The 16,223-nt window shown below is 39.9% G+C and overlaps 2 protein-coding genes across 2 annotated transcripts; both read right to left on the bottom strand.

The window, feature by feature from the left end:
• Window positions 1–29: 29 nt before the first annotated feature.
• Window positions 30–3,009, bottom strand: LOC137718797 (uncharacterized). The gene is made up of 4 exons (XM_068458331.1): window positions 2,197–3,009; window positions 1,038–1,130; window positions 772–839; window positions 30–517 (listed from the first exon to the last, which is right to left on the bottom strand). Exons 1-4 carry the CDS (start codon window positions 2,824–2,826, stop codon window positions 355–357), a joined length of 954 nt encoding a protein of 317 aa, XP_068314432.1. The 5' UTR covers window positions 2,827–3,009; the 3' UTR covers window positions 30–354.
• Window positions 3,010–13,438: 10,429 nt separating this feature from the next.
• LOC137717134 (uncharacterized protein At4g02000-like) lies at window positions 13,439–14,134 on the bottom strand. Its single transcript, XM_068456438.1, has one exon. The coding sequence runs from the start codon at window positions 14,132–14,134 to the stop codon at window positions 13,439–13,441; it is 696 nt and encodes a 231-aa protein (XP_068312539.1).
• Window positions 14,135–16,223: the final 2,089 nt, after the last annotated feature.

Below are 16,223 nucleotides of genomic sequence, written 5' to 3'. Positions count from 1 at the left end.
CCACTGTGACTCGTTTGTCAACTGTAAAATTCCGAGAATGTTTGATACGAATCTGACATTGAATGTATTAGTTTACCGGGTAGGGGCGCAGCTTATGTGCCCCTTACGCTATGAAAATTACATTAAATAGGGTCCTTCAAATGAATCCCGTTTTTGTTGTACACCATGTCCAAACTAGCTAGTATGATGTTTGTTTTCGGTAGAACACAAGCTTGTTCTTGGAGCCTTGAACGAATCAGGTGTTGGCAATGTCAACAATGCGCGCGTGGGCAACTCCCGGCAGTTGATTCTTATGGGGATCAACTTTCAGAGCCTCGCCCATTGACGCGGCGACATCTCTGTACAGACGATTAATTAGTGAGTGACTGGTTTAGCAGATGGAGTTATCGGAGGGGAACGGGGCAGCGAATCGACTAAGAAGGACTTGATGTGCTTGTGGTACTCCTTGGGCTTCTCTGCGTTTAGTGCATGCCCTGCATCCTTGATTACTACCAGCTGAGCGTTTTCTCCGACGTGCCTGTGTTTCTCCAAAGAAATCAAAACCCACAAGAATGAGCGACCGAGTGACTAAACAAATGCATTTGGTCAAAGACTTTAACGGAGACACCCCGACCCGATTAACCTTCCAGCTAAGGGTGGAAATGTGCTGGCCATTAAATTAACGATAAAACCCTACCGTAGGAGTGACGAAATACCATCAACTTAATGACTAGCCATAAGTAAGGAAATTGTGATGTGAAATATTTTGAGCTAAGCATCAGAAAAACTGACCTTTTTAATTTGTGAGCAAACTCAACTGGAAACACTTGATCATGTTCTCCCCAAATAAGGAAGGTTGGCTGTGAGAGAAAGTGAACAGAATTTGAAATTTATTGTTACTAACATTGTTCTAAATTTTGTGAATTTCGCACTCGCATACTTGGGAGATTTTCAACAGTTGACCCAATATGTATCAACGGTTGAAAATTACATAGTTAGTGTCGCGACTAACTTAAAACATTGTTTTTTTTGGGAAAAGACAAAGAAGAAGATTGAACCTGAGGAATCTTGGGGAGTTCTGAAAGTTTACGGTTTTGGGGGACGGCCCGGATCAAGTCTTTCTTCTCTTGCACAAATTCGGTGAACATTGCCTGTTCATTTCAAATATTTTAATCGTTAGATCTTTATTTAGAAATATAAAAATAAAAATTTAATCGTTAAAAAAATTAAATTATTTTATACTCCGCACCTTAAATTTTTTACGTTATTTAATAATTGCTACAATCACTTGCATGAAATTAATTTATTATTTCTTTTAAGACTGTATTGTACCGAACAATGTTGACCGACAAATCTTATGACTGATTGTTTGATTTGTCAATTGTCACACACACGATCAATTATTCAATAAAACAAGGGATTTTACGACTAATCCTTCCGGGGACAAGAATTTAAGATATGAGTTAAAAAAACTAAATTTACACGTGTCAACTAACTGTTCGTTTCGTAAATTAATAAAAAGCAACAAAAAGGAGAAGTCAAATTTGGGTGTTTGTATGCGTGTACACATTATTTACACTTGTCAAAGCACAAGAAGATACTGCTAAAAAATGGACATATTCGACAAAAAAAGGACAATAAAGATACTGCCAAATGAAACGACTAAAATTAAATGCATGAAAGATTAAAAAGTGTGTATTTACGTTTTTTGGTGTTACTGAAACTTTCATGGGCTATTAAAATTTTATTATATTATTAACTATTTTATTAGAATAATTTTAGATAGATCATATTTTATAATATTAATAAAAAAAATAATAAAAATAAAAAAAGCACTTGGTGGTTTCGCCTAATGATTATTGTGTGATTCATCAACAACAGAAATCGAACTTAAAACGTAAATACTAACCTGGAATTCGTTCCTAACCTGGATCACTGGTGGTTAACTTGTTTTGTTAAATGGGTAATCTCTCAGTCGGATTCAATTAGGGGAGTTTTAATGAAAAGCCTACGGTATTGTTCATTTTAACGAAAAACCATATTTTTACACTAAAAAATCAATTCTGATACTATTCACTTTACCCTTTATTTTGTCCTTATCATTAAAACTCAAAATTTTCAAGTTCTTTTTATTAGTTTTCCTTTCGATTAGTCTAATAATTTAAGGACTATTGCAAAACAATTAAACAGGGATTAAAATATTAGCAAGCTTTTTACCTGAATGAAATCCATGAGCAAGCAAGAGGGCAACAACCAAACTGGAGGTGGCCTGAAAAACGTGTACCTAACCAACTCCCTCAGCTTCTGCGGCGTCTGCGGCGTCAAAATCCCCGCCGCCTCATCCAAATCCGAGATCCGAAACGCACCTTCCCGGAGGTCCTTCTCCTCCAGGCACACGGCGGCGCAGCATATCACAACCCTCTCCACCGCCTCCTTGTACTTGGCAGCCAAGCTGTACGCAACAAACCCGCCGTAGCTCAGTCCCACCAGGCTCAGCCTCCGCACCGAGTGCGCCTCCATCGCCTGCATCACGCACTCCGCCTGGAACGAATCGGACCGGTCAGGCTGGGTCGTATAGGAGTCACCGAAGAAGACGAGATCCGGCACGTAGACGTTGTAGTGAGGGGTGACATGGCGGAGCAGGTCTGCGAACTGCCACATTGCGTTGAGGCCGAGGCCGTGGATGAGGAGGAGGTTGGGCTTGGAAGGGTTTGGGGATTGCGGGACCCAACAGTGCATGGTGGTGGCGCCGTCTTTGAGGTCGGTGATTGCGGACCGGAGGCCGGCTCGGGCGAAGGTGGACCGGTGGCATGAGTTTTTGGCCTGGGTGAGGCTGAAGCATGACATTTTGGGTTGTTTTCGGGACTCTGTGCGGAACTAAATTGAGGACCGGGTGAGATTGCGTGATACAATTTGGGTCGGTTTGAGGTGGGTGATGGTGATGGGTGGGTCGGACTGGGTTGGTTGGCTGCACAATTTTCATGAGGATGTAATTTTGCCTGGAAAGAAATAGGTGCAGAAACATGGAGAATGTACGCATATGCAGGTTGAAAAGTAGTTGAGAAGGAGGAATAGGATGTTTTGGGGGAGTAGACCAGTCCTAGTAATAGTGTCGACATGGATGTGGTCGTTGAGCCCACAAATGGAGAAATTAGTTTCAATGTCAACGTTTGTATATCGCCACCAGACGCTACAGTGTTGGACTAAAATTATAAGTGTGAGGTGTTAGGAGGAGTTTTGTACGTCTGTGATTAGAAGGTCATGTAATCTGGTCATCCACGCCAACGAATCTTTCAACTAAATGAATAAAACTATTGATCAATTGATTTTTGCCAAAACGTGTTCAAGTTGAACAAGAGAAGCAATGCCCATAATTCATATCAAAGATGGCACTTCCTAATATAACAAAGTGGTTGAGATGGAGGGACAAAATGATCTGGATCGCATGGTTCATGAGGATATCGTCCTAATAATATATCTCTTGAATCCAAGCATCGATCGGTTATCACAATATCTGCAAAGCAAATGATAAAGACACATTCACTTTAGCTTTTCACACACTCTAATGTAATCATGTTTATTGTTTTCATTTGATTTATTTAAATCGATAACTAGAAATAAAGAGTGTTTGAAGTTAAAAAAAAAAAAAAAAACGTGTGAAAAATCACCTCCGTATCTCCAAATAGATGACCTTTCGCAATGTTGTTTTCATTGACCCAACCAAGTGAACAATGTTGTTTTCATTGACCCAATTCAAATTATAACCAACCTGAATTTGGTTGGGATAAAAATTGTAATAGTATATTAAGAATAAAAGCTTCCAATAGCTGGTGTCCATATTATCTATGGAATCGCGGAGAATGCTTCTGTAGACGGCAGATGATGGAAGCATTATTACGTTACAATTATGTTCGAACAGGAGGATGTAGACAAGTTTGTAGTTTGTGGATGCAAACTGTACAAATTTCATCACAAAAACAATGATATATTTATTTACTTAAAATCTTAAAAGTTAACATGAGAATGAATGAGTATGAGATATGAGAATTATTTATGTTCCACGTTTTTAGGTTGTTTGATGGAGGATGCAAATGAGTGGGCTTCCCAATTACAAGATGTGAGAATCATCTATGTTTCACGTCATCGGAAATGAGGTTACCTATTGTTTAACAAAATTTGCTTTCTCTATTGGTTGTGATATGGTTTGGAGTGGAACCATCCTGATCTTATCCGGATGCCCTTCTTCAATACTCATTGTAATATTTCTCTTGGTTAATGACATTATCGTTTTTCTTAAAAAAAAAAAAAAAATGTTATGAGATAAATAACCGTCTGATTATTCTATACCAAATTTTTTGAGGTATGTCATACCCAAAATTAATAAACGCATGATATGACATGAATGCTGATGATATGAGTAAAATATACTCCTATTTTGCTAATATAGCACATTACAACTACAACAGATAGTTGTTTCAGCGAGGAATTAACCTTTGAAGTTTGAACATGTTATGTGCAATGTGACTGGCCACAAAACAAACCTATTCTAAATTACGAATTATGTCAGTTTACACACCAGTGAGATTTTCATCGTATCAAGGTCCCTTTTTATCTCGCTTGAGCTACCTTCCCCAAAACCCTAAATATCACCTTCCTGATAATAAGGGTGTCTCTCTTCAACTCATTCCCGCCACCCTTGCGTTCTTCGTTGTAGTACCCTAGATTGCACCCTTCTTTTTAGCTGTGCGAACCGGATGAGCACTGGCTTAGGGAATTAAAGAAATCGATATCGCTACGGTATGCATCGACCAGTAAGTGGCTTGGTGGTGATTGTCTGTCCAACTCGTTCAAGGTAATGCCACATTCTAAACAATCAGCACCAGCCATTGCAAGTGCTTCAATTGAAGGCGGCATGTCGATTTTATTTTTCGGACTGCATAAAGAATATTAACTGTATTGAGGACAAGTCCTTCAGGAGTACATATAGAGGAAATTAACGGTAACATTCTCTATTTTCTTTTGGATTTTCAGTTAGGAAAGAATTACCAGTCCTATTTCCTACTTGGTTTGGTCTAACTTCATGTTTCTTACTTTGATATGGTCCGACTTCCTACTTCTTACTTCCACTCTTCTTCGGCATTGTTTTCATACTACAAAATATATCAGGATTTATTTTTAGATCTTAAGTTCTATATTTTTCTTTTTTCTCTCTCTCTCTTACAAGCGATGTTGGAAGAGATGGCATATATTTTCGAATATGTTGATCATTCCGAACTGAAAAATTGTGATTACTCTGATCTGATTTTTGAAATTTTGAAACGAAAATTGAAAATGTTGTTTCTAATGCGATCATTCCGAAAAACACTACTAACTAAGTAGCACACTCAAAGTTGATGGACCTACCCCAACTGATATCCTCAACAAACATCTTTATGAGACACCATAAAAACGTTGTTTCGAAACCATCCTAACTAAGTGGCACACTGAAGTTAGAGTGTAAAAAAAATTGATGCCCCTACACCAACTGGTATCCTCGTCAAACATCTTTATATGACTCCCCCAAAATCACTCTGTTCCATCAAATGTATCTCCAAGACCTTGCAATGCCAAAATCACTCTGTTCTGTCACCTAATGCTTTTCACTCGATCAATTGTTGTCAAACTCTAGAAACCATGGTGTTGCGACTTGCAAGTAATCAGATACGATGAAGGCAATGGCGCCTTCGGAAATCTACAAAGACCAACATGTTCTTAGTTTCTCGGAAGATTTGTGAGTCCCAACATATTTGCGTGATACATTTTGTCGATCTCAATGTGGTTTGGTTGAAACAGAGAATGAATCACGAACGCTGCTTCGTAATCAATCCGGGATGGAATGGGATTCGATAACACAAGATTGTTCGTGTTTCTCTTAATTACAAAGCTGTTGCTCCTTCCACTTATATAATGGAAGAGTTTCGTATATACAGAAGATCTTGTATTGGGGAAGACAACAGCTCGTGGCATTCGAAACTCGAGAGACACCAGCATTACCTCCACCTGATTTAAGTGTAAGTGTCTATGAAGACGTTCATTGTTTGATAGTGGAGGCAGTAAACACAAGTAGATTTGACTTGAAAAAAGAAGAGTTTAATTGGATGCCTCGTCCTATGAACAACACTTTCTCTGAGAGAGGATCATTTACAGCCATCCTTCATACTTGCTCATCGTATGATGAGAACATCGACAATGAGATGTGGATGTTGCAAGATTTTGATAAGAGTGGACGCGAGAATATTACACCATAGTTAGGCGTAATTGGTTGGGACCAAAGAGAGAAGTCGGACAAAACCAAAGATGGTAATGCGCCTGCATTCTTTTTAGATCCATCTCCAATAGAGAGCGCTAAAGGTAATGCGTCATCGGAAATGAGGTTACCCATCGTTCAGCAAAGTTTGCTTTCCCTATTGGTTGTAATTCAAGACTCATTGTAATATTTCTCTTGATTAATGACATTATCGTTTTTCTTTCAAAAAAAAAAAGTATGAGATAAATAACCACCTGATTATTCTATACCAAACTTTTTAAGGTATGTCATACCCAAAATTAATAAATGCATGATATGACATGATTGTTAATGATATCAGTAAAATATACTCATATTTCGCTGATAAAGCACATTACAACTACAATAGATAGTTGTTTCAGCGAGGAATTAACCTTTGAAGTTTGAACATGAAATGTGCAATGTGACTAGCCACAAAACAAACCTACTCTAAATTACGCATGTCAATTATGTCAGTTTTCACACCAGTGAGATTTTCATCGTATCTACGTCCCTTTTTTCATCGCATGAGCTGCCTTCTTCAAAACCATACATATCACCTTCGTGATAATAAGGGTGTCCCTCTTCATCTCATTCCCGCCACCCTTGCGTTCTCCGTTGTAGTACCCTAGATTGCACCCTTCCTTCCGGCTGTGGGAACTGGATGAGCACTGGCTTAGGGAATTAAAGATATCGATATCGCTCCGGTATGCATCGACCAGTAAGTGGCTTGGTTGTGATTGTCTGTCCAACTCGTTCAAGGTAATGCCATATTCTAGATAATCAGCACCAGCCATTGCAAGAGCTTCAATTGAAGGCGGCATGTCGATTTTATTTTTGGGACTGCGGAAAGAATCTTAACTGTATTGAGGACAAGTCCTTCAGGAGTATATATAGAGGAAATTAAACGTATTTCCTGTCCAATTGTATTTCGGATTGGGTAATATTCTCTATTTTCTTTTGGATTTTCAGTTAGGAAAGAATTACCAGTCCTATTTCCTACTTGGTTTGGTCTAACTTCATGTTTCCTACTTTGATGTGGTCCGACTTCCTACTTCTTACTTCCACTCTTCTTCGGCACTGTTTTCACAGGATTTGTTTTTAGATCTTACACTATGTTTGGATGAAGAAATTTAAGATTACTAAGGAATTTAAAAATGACGGGTTGAAATGACGAGATTTTATTTTCTAGAATTTGTAAATTTTCTTGTTTGGTTAACCTGAAATAACGATGGAATTGAAGACGAAATTTGTCATTTTTAAACTCTCAATCATAGAAATTGAAAAATGACACCTATTTATATTGAATTTGAACTTGGGATTTGGAGGTCCCAAATTCCATGTTTTTTTTTCCATGCGGAAATTCTAAATTTCTATGTTTATGAATCCAAACAAGAGAATTAGTGCCTGTCAATTTATAAATTCTGACTTTTACCAAAATTCCATGTTTATTTCTCTCATCCAAATATAGTGTTAAGCTCTATATTTTTCCTTTTTTCTCTCTCTCTTACAAGCGATATTGGGAGAGATGGCATAAGATTGACACGTCTAAAACTTCCTCTTCGAAGCAGAAACAATCGTGGCCGAAACATATGAAGATTGGCGTAGTGTCAAAGGGACAAATCTATATCTCTTAGAGTGATTGCAGACTAGATGTAATGTAAAACATAAGAAAAAAATAACACCTAAATTAACCACTTTTCATGTTCTAACTTATTCTTAATTAGTTGCAAAGTTTCTTTGGTGTCATTCTTCCTCTACAAAATCACCGGAGTTTTGTTCTTTTTCCTAAAGTTAGTCTTGAGTCATTTAGTATTACGGTTTAATAATATTTTTCTTTACTTATAACTTGTAAGTGAGAGATCTTAAGTTCAAATTTAGATAATGGCGTGTTCACAACCAATTTACTCTCTAGTCCCTCAAGCTCCATTTGTTTCACCTTCGTAGCTAGATTTAGACTAGTTTCAGGGATTAAGCTAAATTGACTTGGCTTGGACTAAGTAGTAGAAGAATTATGAAGTATTTGGTGCAGTGTCAAACAAAGCTATAGACTATAATATTTTGAGGACCAAAATTTTTTACGTTGGAATGGTGTTTCCCATAACGACATTAAAAATTCTGAATGAGAACCCGAAAATTTTGAAACTGAATATTTTTGGAAAAATTAGAGTGCATTTAGAGATTTTGAGAATTCTGAATTATCGATCCAAATTTTTCTGAAGTGCTCCGAACATATTACAATAAAAAAGCTTATGAAATAATCCAACTTTTTAAAGTTATTTACTAAAATTATATATTTTGTAATCAACCATTATATTTTATTGTTAGTTTTGGATACATTTTGTTCATTGTTTTTATATTAAACATGCCTTTATATATTAAAAAAGAGGACAGATCTGTGACACCACTTCTTTTATACAACTTTTTACATGTTGTAGGGCCCGCTCCTTAATTCAACGGTCATATAAGTTTAGATTTTGGTGATTTTTGGTAGACATGATCTTTGAGGGAAGACTTAAATGATAAAGAGTTCGGATCTTTGAATACATTACGAAGTGGTGCCCAAAAATTCTGTGTCAAAATTTGTGTAAAAAATATATATACCAAATATTAAGAAACAACAATAAATTGCATGTACAAAATAATTTTAGAATATTTAAAAACTTATAAAATATATAAATTTCCTAAATTTCCAAAATTACTCAAATTCCAAAATTTTCGAATATACCGATAATTTCGAATTTAAAAATTGTGATATAATCGGATTTAATTGTCAAAAATTGAAAGCGTTGTTTATGATGCGATAATTTTGAAAAACACTCCTAACAAGTGGCACACTCAAAGTTGATGGACCTACCCCAACTGATATCCTTAACAAACATCACCCTCCTCCCCCCAGAAAAAAAAATCACTCTGTTCCATCAAATGTGTCTCCTAAAAGGAAATTGACTAACAACCAAGCACAACCAATCATATAAGGTAGTTAAAGAGCTTCGATTAATTTGAAGACGAAGAGGATTCTCTAACCACACCTTGGTAGCCCACAGACACAGAAGGAGTACGTGCTCCATGGACTCATCACTCTCTGCACAAATGGGACAAGGGGGGACCCGGAGCATCGACGGTGGAACAGGTTGAGTTTGGTGGCACAAGCATTACGTAACGCCCTTTAAAGGAAGTGCCGCATTTTTGGTGGTACCTTGCAACCCTAAATTCAAGCCCATACCCAAGAGTCAATACTTCGGGAAGAAGACGGACGGTCATGATTATGCCGGGGTAGCCGGCTTTGACACCATCTATAGCTTGATTTAACCGAATAAGAACCATGCCTTTCAAGAGGCTAGACAAGCTTATCCAAAGAGAAGCAGGGACCCATATGGATTCAAGAAATAGCCCCACAAACCGTCCCTGGGACTAGATCAACAAGCAAGTCCAAATTCCACTCCCTAGTAACCGGATCAATTAGAACTGCAACCCTACAATCATTATTAGCATCCACACTCATGGGAGGGATGAGATGCCCTTCCGTTAAGCCAGGGATCCAATTATCCAACCAAAAACGAACCTGCCGCCCTCTCATAATCTGCCAACTAGCACCCTTTAGAATAACATCCCAACCATCTAAGAGACTCGCCCACGCCCATGAGGCTCTACAACCTTTTTTAGCCTTCAGGAAAGAATCATTTGGAAAATACCTGCCCTTCAAAACCCGAGCCCAAATCGAATCGGGATCATGAATCAATCGCCAACATTGTTTGGCAAGTAAAGCAAGATTAAAATCTTTAAAATTACGAAATCCTATACCTCCCTCATTCTTTGGCCACCGCATGTCCTTCCAATTGATCCAGTGTAACCCATGGTCTTTATCAACTCCCGCCCACTAAAAATTTGCCACAGCAGCATCGATCTCTTTACATAAACCTTCCGGGAGCCAAAAAACACACATGGGGTACATCGGAATAGCCTGGACCACCACTTTAATGAGGACTTCCTTCCCCGTTTGGGATAAGAATCGACGCTTCCAACCTTAAATTTTTTCTATAACCCGATCCTTTATATACTGAATAGCCATCCGCTTTGACCTCCCCCAGATTGTGGGAATACCCAAGTATTTACCCGGGTCTTCCACCTTTGGCATATCTAAAATATTACAAAGCTTTGTCGCCAAAAGGGTCGGGATATTTGCTCCAAAATAAACAACCGATTTCTGGCAGCTGATTTGTTGACCAGAAGCTCTGTAATACACATGAAGAAGAGTGGAAAAGTTCCTACAATTCAGCTTGGAAACCCTCAGAAAAATGAGGGTATCGTCCGCAAACAAAAGATGTGAGAGCACTGGCCCCGAAGTTGAAATTTAAATGCCCTCCAAATAACCTTGTTGAACCGCTCTTTTAATCACCAAGGAAAGAACTTCACTGATAATGAGGAACAAGTAATAGGAGAAGGGGTCCCTCTGTCGAAAACTAGGTGGGTTTAAAAGCTCTCCCCGGTCTCTCATTAATCAGAATTGAGAACTCCACAGTTTTCACACAGCGCATCACCATGTTTATCCATCTCCGGTGAAAGCCAAGATGCTCCATTACGGCTTCCAGGAAATCCCACTCCACCCGATCATAAGCCTTATTCATGTCAAGTTTGATCCCCCATTTCGAATTTAGTCTTTGTCTTCCTTAACTTTAAAAAATGGAAAATTTCATGAGCCAAGATAATATTGTCCTGGATTTGCCTACCTTTGACGAACGCATTTTGACTTGGTGAGATAATATAATCCAGCAGGGGCTTCAATCGATTCACCAAAATTTTTGAAAGGACTTTGAAAGAATAATTACACAGCCTAATAGGTTTGAAGTGACTAACAACTTCCAGGTTAGGGACCTTTGGGATCAGAGCAATGTTGGTGGAATTGATTTGGGAAGCGCATCCCTCCCCCACTAGACACTTAGCCACAATACCATGGATCTTATCAGCAATAATATCCCAAAAAAAATGAAAGAAGATGCCTTGAAAGCCATCAGGCCCAAGCGCCTTAGACCCACCCATGTTAAAAACTGCTTCTTTGATCTCCAAATAAGTTATGGGACTACACAACGTAGCGTTCATAGCTTCAGTAACCACTAGATCTAGGCAGTTTAGAATGTCACCATAGTCTCATGGCCCCTCAGTCGTAAAAGGATTTTTAAAATGGTCATCAACTGTCTTCCGGACCCCTGCAAGATCCCCTTGCCAAATCCTCTCATCGTTCCGAATTCTAGAAATTTTGTTCCTGCGACCTTAAACATAGTAGACTGATGGAAAAATGCGGTATTCGAGTCGCCGGCCTGCAACCATCGAATTCTTGATCGAGCAGCCCAGTAGGCTTCATCTTGGGCCTCAAGATGATTCAACGTTTCCATTACCTCGCCAATTTCTCTACTGTTCACCTCCTAGTTTAGTTGGAGATGCCCAAGGTGAAAGTTCAACTTTTGAAGTAGTTTTCTTCCCTTAAATTTGTTTGCACTCCACCTAAGAAGACCACTTCTAGTAGAGTGCAGTTTAGATTTCCACCCATCCACTCCCCCACCAACATCTTCCACATCCCAACATCTGGTAATCATCTCTCTACATCCCTTCTCTCTACACCAGAAAGCCTCAAACCGGAACATCGATTTAGATTTTTGAATCGACAGGTCAGTATTAAGAATCAACGGGCAGTGGTCCGATGCCATAGCATTTTCATGAAGCATCACATAATTTGGCCATTTACACTGCCAACTCCCGTTAATCAACCCACAATCCAATCTTTCCTGCACTAAGCGACCAATCCTGGTTCTTTTCCACGTGTACTTTGGCCCCGAGAACCCAAGATCCAATAGCTCCATGTTGTTCATAAAAGATTGCAGAAAAGGAGTAGCCGTCCGATACCATTGGCTTCCCCCATATTTTTCGTCCTCAGATAACATCTCATTAAAATCTCCTGCACAGATCCATGGGGCATCTGTCGGACTTAGTACCTCTAACATCCACTGCCAGAACTCGTTTTTCTCATTTCTATACAGCGTTCCATAAACCCATACGGCATGAAACCACTTATCTTCTCCTGTTAGCCGCATCTCAGTGTGAATGAGATTCCTAATCGCCTATATCACATTCACCTTAATACAGTTGTCCTACCATAAACTCAAGCCACCTGCAGACCCAACCAGAGGTACATCCTAACCATTCACAAACCCCATTCTTCTTTGGACACCACTTATTATGTGGTTTTTCATTTTAGTCTCAGATAAAAAAACCACAGAGGGTCGATGTCTTCTAATGAGCCCATGTAAGGCTCGAACTACCGTGTCCGACCCTAGACCACAGCAGTTCCAGATCAAGTGTATCATGGTTGACTTGTGGCTGTTTTGGGCCAATTGCCACCGCCACCATCATTATGTGCTAATCTCTGTCTCTTTTTAGTTGTCTCATCTTCCACAATATCCTTAAGGTGAGGTCATATATTTTCTACTTGCACCGGTACCTCCAGCAGATTTTCCTCCCCAATTACACCAATGTCACTAACCTGAGCAAATGTCGACCCCTGAGGCTCAGCATCCTGGGTTCTACAATCTCCCCTCACCACTCTCCCCATTGGTGTCAATTGTCTCATTATCCTTTTAAGCGGCCTTTGGGCTCTGCTGCTGCTTCCTTCATTTGCGCTTCTCTTCAATCCCATCTTTTTGAACAAGTTTACTCCTTCCATCTATTCCCCTGGAAGACTAGTTGTTTGCTGCGTCCCTGTCAGATATGGCTTTACCATCGAATCTGTATGAACTTGCTGCCTCCTATCATTTGTCCTCCCCAAGGGATTTTGTGGGCTATCCCCTCAACATTATCTCTCATTCCAACTATCAGCTTAGACCCTCCGACTTGTGCCCGTTATTCTTCCAACCTGCACCCCTATCCCCACATCCCTTCATCTCTGCAGTTGCAACACCCCACCCCCAAAGGTTTGTAAGCCACTATTAAGGATATTGAAAGTTTCCGCTTCCCCTCTTCTGGGATGTTGAGTCAACCTCGGTCTGCTCGGACTCGTCAGATTAGTGGACATCTTTGTGGTTCTCCTCCTACCATCACCTTCTGTTAAATTTCTGACCTCATTCAGAGTGTTGATTTCCCTACCAACCTGAGCTGGAACCCCTATTTCCCTACTAACCTCTCTTGTCTCCTCATTCCTTGGGCGATATTTGTCTTTCTCTGAGCCTTCGTTTCATCTATAATCCTCCGAGTTCTGGTCCACTCCCCGTATCTAGTTACATCAGTATTACTTTCAGTTGCTGAGCATTCAAGACTAGCGTGGCCAATTCTGCCACACTTATAGCAAAAATCCTGTAGGCGTTCGTACTGAAAGTCAACCCACGACTCATTTAAACCCTTCCTAGTAACCCAACACCCCGAAGCCAGTGGTTTAGAAGTATCCACCATGATTCGAAGCCTAAGAAATCCCCTGGCTTTGGTTAGGTCCTCCACCTCCATTAGATCTCCATATTTATTTGCCAGACGGGATATGTTTCCATCAGAGCATAAACTTGGTGGAATCCCCTTCATCTGTACCCAGAAATGAACCATATGCATCTGAACTTCCTCTATCACAAGATTTTCCGTCCATCTTTTCACAGACAGGTTTTGCTTCATCACCGCCCACGGTACCAACTCTAAAATACGATTTGCTACACTTTCATCACATACCAGCACCACATACCGGTTGTCCTGTACCCAGTTTATTTGTATTTCTCCAAACTCTTTCCATGCACTTTTCAGAATATTCCAAACACCCCATTTATTAACTGGTTTTTCCACCAGGACCTTCGCAATAAGCTTCACTCCTGACTCCATATTCGATAGCTCCAGGCCACTTTCCAATTACACAGCCAACTTCTCCACTTTGATTGCCATCTTCTCACCAATTTTTGTTGTCTAATCTCTCTTTTTAGGCAGTCTACCTATCTGTTTTCTTCTTCTTTTTACCAAGTGAATTAGCCAATAACTCTAATTGTTTATGCAAAATGTATAGAAAAGAAACCAACCTATGCTCAGGTAGTTGGGGCCATAGTTAATGCTCTTCCTTTTAATAAATGCCAGTCTGACCCTGCTACCTTCATTGCCCCTCAATTTGCACCAAATCTATATATCAAACAAAATCTTGACCTTCTGCCAATAACTCTGGTTACAATTGTAATACGCATAAGGTAGGAAACAAACTAACCTCAGGTTGGTGGAGGCATAATTAATGCACTTCTTTTTCTTAATTGCCAAAACTCCCCTTCCCCAGTCATAATCCCAAAATATGCACCAGATCAGAGATTTACACCATTCACCAACCCATAGACCTGCAGAAAGTAGTTGACCTCTCTTTGGTGAGGTCATAAATTCCTTTTGTTTCTTCAATTTCCTTCTGAGAGATTAGTAAATAACCCCCGTGAATCTAGGGTTAGAGGTCTCACCCAACCCACCAGACCATTGTACAAATTCATGATCTTCCCAAAGCATTAAAGGGCAGACACCTAGACCCCAATTCCCACCATACTAATTGTTAGTTGGCTTAGGCGAGGGCATACCTCGATATGGTCACGAGTACAGAAAGAAAAGTGGGATTGCACAGTTCAGGCAAAACCTTATTGCCTCCCACGGCAATCCCACGCAATAATCGAGAAACCAGGGGGAAAATGCACTCTGTGAAAGACTTCAAGATTTGATAACCCATGCCCAGTAGCAGATCTAGAGAAAACTGAACTCAAATAAAAAACAAGGAATAGGAGATGTGACCGAGACCGGAGAATCACGGAGAAGCCACTTTCACTTGGAAGAGAAACTCAGGTCACCTTCTCATGTTGGTTCATTTGGAAGTCACGGTGTGAAGCTGTTTTTAATGGGATATCTCCTTCTCCCTTTAGAACTTTGTGCTCAATAGCTACTGCTTTGGTTACCCTTCAATAGGCTTCTAAAACTCGGAGTCTGATGGCCACGACTAGCACGGGGCTATCTTGTGCTATGCTCCGCCCTTCTCTATGGTCTCCTCCCCCTGTTAATTGGATCAAGCTGAATGTTGATGCATGTTGGAAAAAGGGATTCCTTATGCGGGCAGGTTGAGGTTGTTGCCAGAGATTGGAACTCCAGATGCATGGCGGTGAAATGTGTTCGGGTGCATGCTTCTAAGGCTGCGATGGCGGTCTTGGAATGATGCTTGCTGGCAAGAAACTTACAGGTGCAGGAGGTGGTGATTCAATCTGATGCTCAGGCTATTATTCAGTTCCTAAATTCCCCTTCTGTGAGTTGTGATTGGGAACTGCTCCCAATCCTATCTCTTGCTTTGGAGGCCAGGAGGAGTTTTCAATCATGCTCCTGGTCGTGGTCTCCACGATCAGCAAATATGGCGGCAGATTTTGGCACGAGAAACTTGTCTCCGGAGATGTGCGGCTCAGGCTGGGTGGTGACACCTCCATCTTCGCTTATGGGTATTCTGAACAAAGATGGTCTTCCATGTCCTCCGTAGGGGGGTTTTTTGTTGTGGTATTTGGGAAGACGTTGAGGGCCTTTGTGGTGGCGTTTGTTGTTTCCCGTTTTTCCTTGTTCTTGTTTTTGGGTGTGTTGGGCACCCTTCTGTCTGTTTCTTAGCCTTGGGCCTTGCTGGTTCTTTGAAGTTCTTTCAACCAAAAAAAAAAAGTATATAGTAAATATTAAGAAAGAATAATAAATTGCATGTACAAAAAAGTTAGAGAATATTCAAAACTTACAAAATATATGATTTTCCAAAATTTAAGATTACACCAATTTCGAAATTTTCGAATATGCTAAAAATTTCAAATTTAAAAATTGTGATCTAATCTGATCCGAATTCTGAAATTCTAGAACGAAAACTAAAGACATTGTTCCGAAACAATCCTAACTAAGTGGCACACTCAAGTTAAAGTTAAAAACAAAGTTG

Source organism: Pyrus communis, chromosome 15 (genome assembly GCF_963583255.1).
Source record: "Pyrus communis chromosome 15, drPyrComm1.1, whole genome shotgun sequence".
Lineage (NCBI taxonomy): Eukaryota > Viridiplantae > Streptophyta > Magnoliopsida > Rosales > Rosaceae > Pyrus > Pyrus communis.
The sequence above is the reverse complement of the archived record's forward strand: the minus strand, read 5'-3'. Positions and strand labels throughout refer to the sequence as shown.

Bases quoted from the DNA above. Each gene is read 5' to 3' on its own strand.
- LOC137718797 (XM_068458331.1), bottom strand. From the start codon at position 2,826: ATGTCATGCTTCAGCCTCACCCAGGCCAAAAACTCATGCCACCGGTCC. The intron at 1,131-2,196 runs GTAAAAAGCTTG...TGAAATGAACAG, and splicing joins TGCTCATGGATTTCATTCAG to GCAATGTTCACCGAATTTGT. The intron at 518-771 runs GTCAGTTTTTCT...GGAGAAACACAG, and splicing joins TTTGCTCACAAATTAAAAAG to GCACGTCGGAGAAAACGCTC.
- LOC137717134 (XM_068456438.1), bottom strand. From the start codon at position 14,134: ATGGAGTCAGGAGTGAAGCTTATTGCGAAGGTCCTGGTGGAAAAACCA.